The sequence below is a fragment of the Panthera pardus genome, unplaced genomic scaffold (assembly GCF_024362965.1).
Source record: "Panthera pardus isolate Hobbes unplaced genomic scaffold, ASM2436296v1 HiC_scaffold_17, whole genome shotgun sequence".
Classification (NCBI taxonomy): domain Eukaryota; kingdom Metazoa; phylum Chordata; class Mammalia; order Carnivora; family Felidae; genus Panthera; species Panthera pardus.
In genome coordinates this window covers 107,193,587-107,196,845 of record NW_026526732.1, presented here as the reverse complement: position 1 = coordinate 107,196,845, position 3,259 = coordinate 107,193,587, and the positions used below count along the sequence as shown (strand labels likewise).

At 43.0% G+C, this 3,259-nt stretch overlaps 1 protein-coding gene across 1 annotated transcript; it reads right to left on the bottom strand.

The window, feature by feature from the left end:
- Positions 1 to 374: 374 nt before the first annotated feature.
- Positions 375 to 1,319, bottom strand: LOC109260162 (olfactory receptor 2W1-like). The gene has a single exon (XM_019438193.2). It carries the CDS (start codon positions 1,317 to 1,319, stop codon positions 375 to 377), a length of 945 nt encoding a protein of 314 aa, XP_019293738.1.
- Positions 1,320 to 3,259: the final 1,940 nt, after the last annotated feature.

The following is a 3,259-nucleotide window of genomic DNA, read 5'->3' as shown; positions in this document are numbered from 1 at the left end:
TACGGGGTGTCTGGGAAGAAAAAAATCAGTGTCCAGTGTAATCCTACATAAAAATATTCTAGGTGAAATATATTCTTAGTAGTTAGTACATATCTCTATTACTGTACTTAAGCACATTTAATCATTATATGTTTACTTATATGTAGTCCCAGATTAGTCTTGAAGCATTTTAAGTGTATGAATTGAAGTTCCTTTATGTATCTGTATCTCTATCTCCTATAATTTTGGTGTACTTCCTACTTATTTACAAATCGGAACTTGGTACAATTCTTGGTACAAGGTAGACACCCAGTAAGTGTTCCTTACAGAAATGAATTGACTCATCTTCTGTTGGTAAAGGTCAGTGTTATTTCCTTACTTCTGTTCCATCTAACTCATGACTTTGCTGACCATTTTCGTTCACACAGTATTCTCTTTACTGCACTCTTCACATCTTTGTTTCTTAAAGTGTAGATCAGAGGGTTAAGGGTGGGTGTGACGATTGTGTAAAATAGTGTAAGGAACTTCCCTTCATCTTCAGATGTGCTATTCTGTGGCTTCATGTACATATAAATGATTGTTCCATAAAACAGAGTTACTACTGTGAGGTGGGAACCACATGTATTAAGGACCTTATGCCACCTTGCTGTTGACTTTATCCTCATGACAGCTTGAGTGATAATTGCATATGAGATGAAAATTATTGATAGAGGTGCTAGAAGAAATATCACTCCAAGAGCAAAGACAACAATCTCAATTACTTTTGAGTAGACACAAGCCATCTTGAGCAAGGCTGGCATCTCACAGAAAAAATTATCCACCTCCCGGTGCCCACATCTTGGCAACTTCAAAGTCAAGGAACAAACAATTAAGGCACTGCCAAGACCACCTAACCAGGCGGTGAGCACCATCTTCTGGCAAAGCTGAGGGTGCATTAATACTGTGTAGTGAAGAGGTTGACAGACAGCAGCATAGCGATCATAGGCCATCACAGCCAAGAGAAGACATTCTGTGGCTCCCAAGTCAAGGGCAAAAAAGAATTGGAGCACACACCCTCCATAGGTAATAGACTTTGTTGGACCCCATAGATTTACCAGCATCTGTGGGATAATGCTAGTTGCATAACAGAGATCCAGAAAAGACAAATTGGATAGGAAAAAATACATGGGAGTATGGAGCTGGCTGTCTAGGTTAGATACAAGGATGATGGCTGTGTTTCCTACTAGAGTCATAATATAGAAGACAAAGACAACCCCAGAGATTATGTGTTCTAATTGGGGCAGATCAGAAAACCCCAGCAGGATGAAGTCTGTAGTGGAACTTTCATTATTTGTGTCCATGACTCCTCATGAAGGTCTAGAGGTCAATACCCTGGTAACAAAAAATAGCATCACTTTAGGTAGAAATAAAATGTCTAAAGTCTGCATGAGTATCCCACATTCACTTGTTTGTGTGCTCTCTCCTTTTGGAATATTTCTTTTAACACTGTATTCAGTGACCATAGCTTCCCTGTGTTTATTCATAACCAGAGTGATTCTAAAAATAATATGCTAGAGGCTCTCCAGAACATGGCGGCATAGTAGGATGCTGGTCTCACCTTGTCTGGCTGGTCACTTAGATTCCACCTACATCTGCCTAAATAACCCAGAAAACCACCAGAAGACTAGAAGAATGGACTCTCTAGAGCCAAGCATAGACAAGAGGCCCATGGAAGAGGGTAGGAAGGGAGGAGAGGTGGTGCGTGATACACGGACTGGCAGGAGGGAGCTGGGGTGTGTAGGGGCAGCCCTCCCAGCAAGGCAGAGCCGCTGAAGTCTGGCTTGAAAAGAGGAGGGGCTGGACTGCGTGAGTCCTTACAGCCAGCAGGACTTAACATCTGGAATGTTAAAAGTCAACAGCTCTGCTCTTGGGAAGCAGGGAGGGTGAGAGGATGCCAGGAGAGACAGTTGTTGAGCCCTGGAAGACAGAATGCAGCTCAGCAGGGGAACAAAGGCCCTGGCAGGTGCCATTTCCCTCTCCCATGCCCCAGGTGAAATTCCAAAGGGAACCATTTCCTGTCACCAAACTTGCTTGCACTGTGCAAATGTCCAATGCTGGGCTTCTGTGGATCCATCTCTTTGAAAGTCCTGCCTCCCTCCTGGTGCTGCAGGGCCACTCCCGCAGGGGACCATCAACAGCAAAGTGAGCTAAGCCTACCCCTCCTGCCCCTGTGCAACCTGCTGATCCACCCCAGCTAATACACCCTTGGCCAGATCCCATCAAAGCAGCACCACAAGCCTGGCAGTGTGCAAATAGCCCAGACAGGGGCCACACCACTCCACAGTGAGTCCTGTCCCTGGGAGAGGGGAAGATAAGGTACACACCAGTCTCACTGTAGCCCCAATGGTGGAATGGAAAAACATTCTGTGCTCATGATTGGGAGAATAAATATTGTTAAGATGTCAATACTACCCAAAGCAATCTACACATTCAATGCAATCGCAAACAAAATTGTGCCAGCATTCTCAAAGTTAGAACAAGCTATCCTAAAATTTGTATGGAACCACAAAAGACCCCGAATAGCCAAAGTAATATTGAAGAAGAAGACCAAAGCGGGAGGCATCACAATCCCAGAATTTAGTCTCTACTACAAATCTGTAATCATCAAGACAGCATGGTATTGGCACAAAAACAGACACATAGACCAATGGAATACAATAGAGACTCCAGAATTAGTTCCACAGAAGTACGGCCAACTAATCTCTGGCCAATGGAAAAAAGACAGTCTCTTTAACAAATGGTGCTGGAAGAACTTGACAGCAACATGCAGAAGAATGAAACTAGACCACTTTCTTACACCATTGACAAAAATAAACCCAAAATGGATGAGGGACCTGAATGTGAGACAGGAAACCATCAAAAAATATCCAAAAGGAGTAGGGAAGAAAGGAGGAAAAACCTCTCTGACCTTAGCCGCAGCAATTCTTACTTGACACATCTCCAAAGGGAAAGGAATTACAAGCAAAGATGAACTATTGGGACTCACGAAGATAAAATCTTCTGCACTACAAAGGAAACAATCAACAAAACTAAAGGCAACTGATGGAATGGGAAAAGATATTTGCAAATGGCATATCAGACAAAGAGCTAGTATTCAAAATCTAGAAAGAACTCACCAAATTCCACACCCAAAAAACAAATAATCAAGTGAAGAAATGTGCAGAAAACATGAGTAGACACTTCTCTAAAGAAGACATCCGGATGGCCAACAGGCACATGAAAAGATACTCTTCATCAGGGA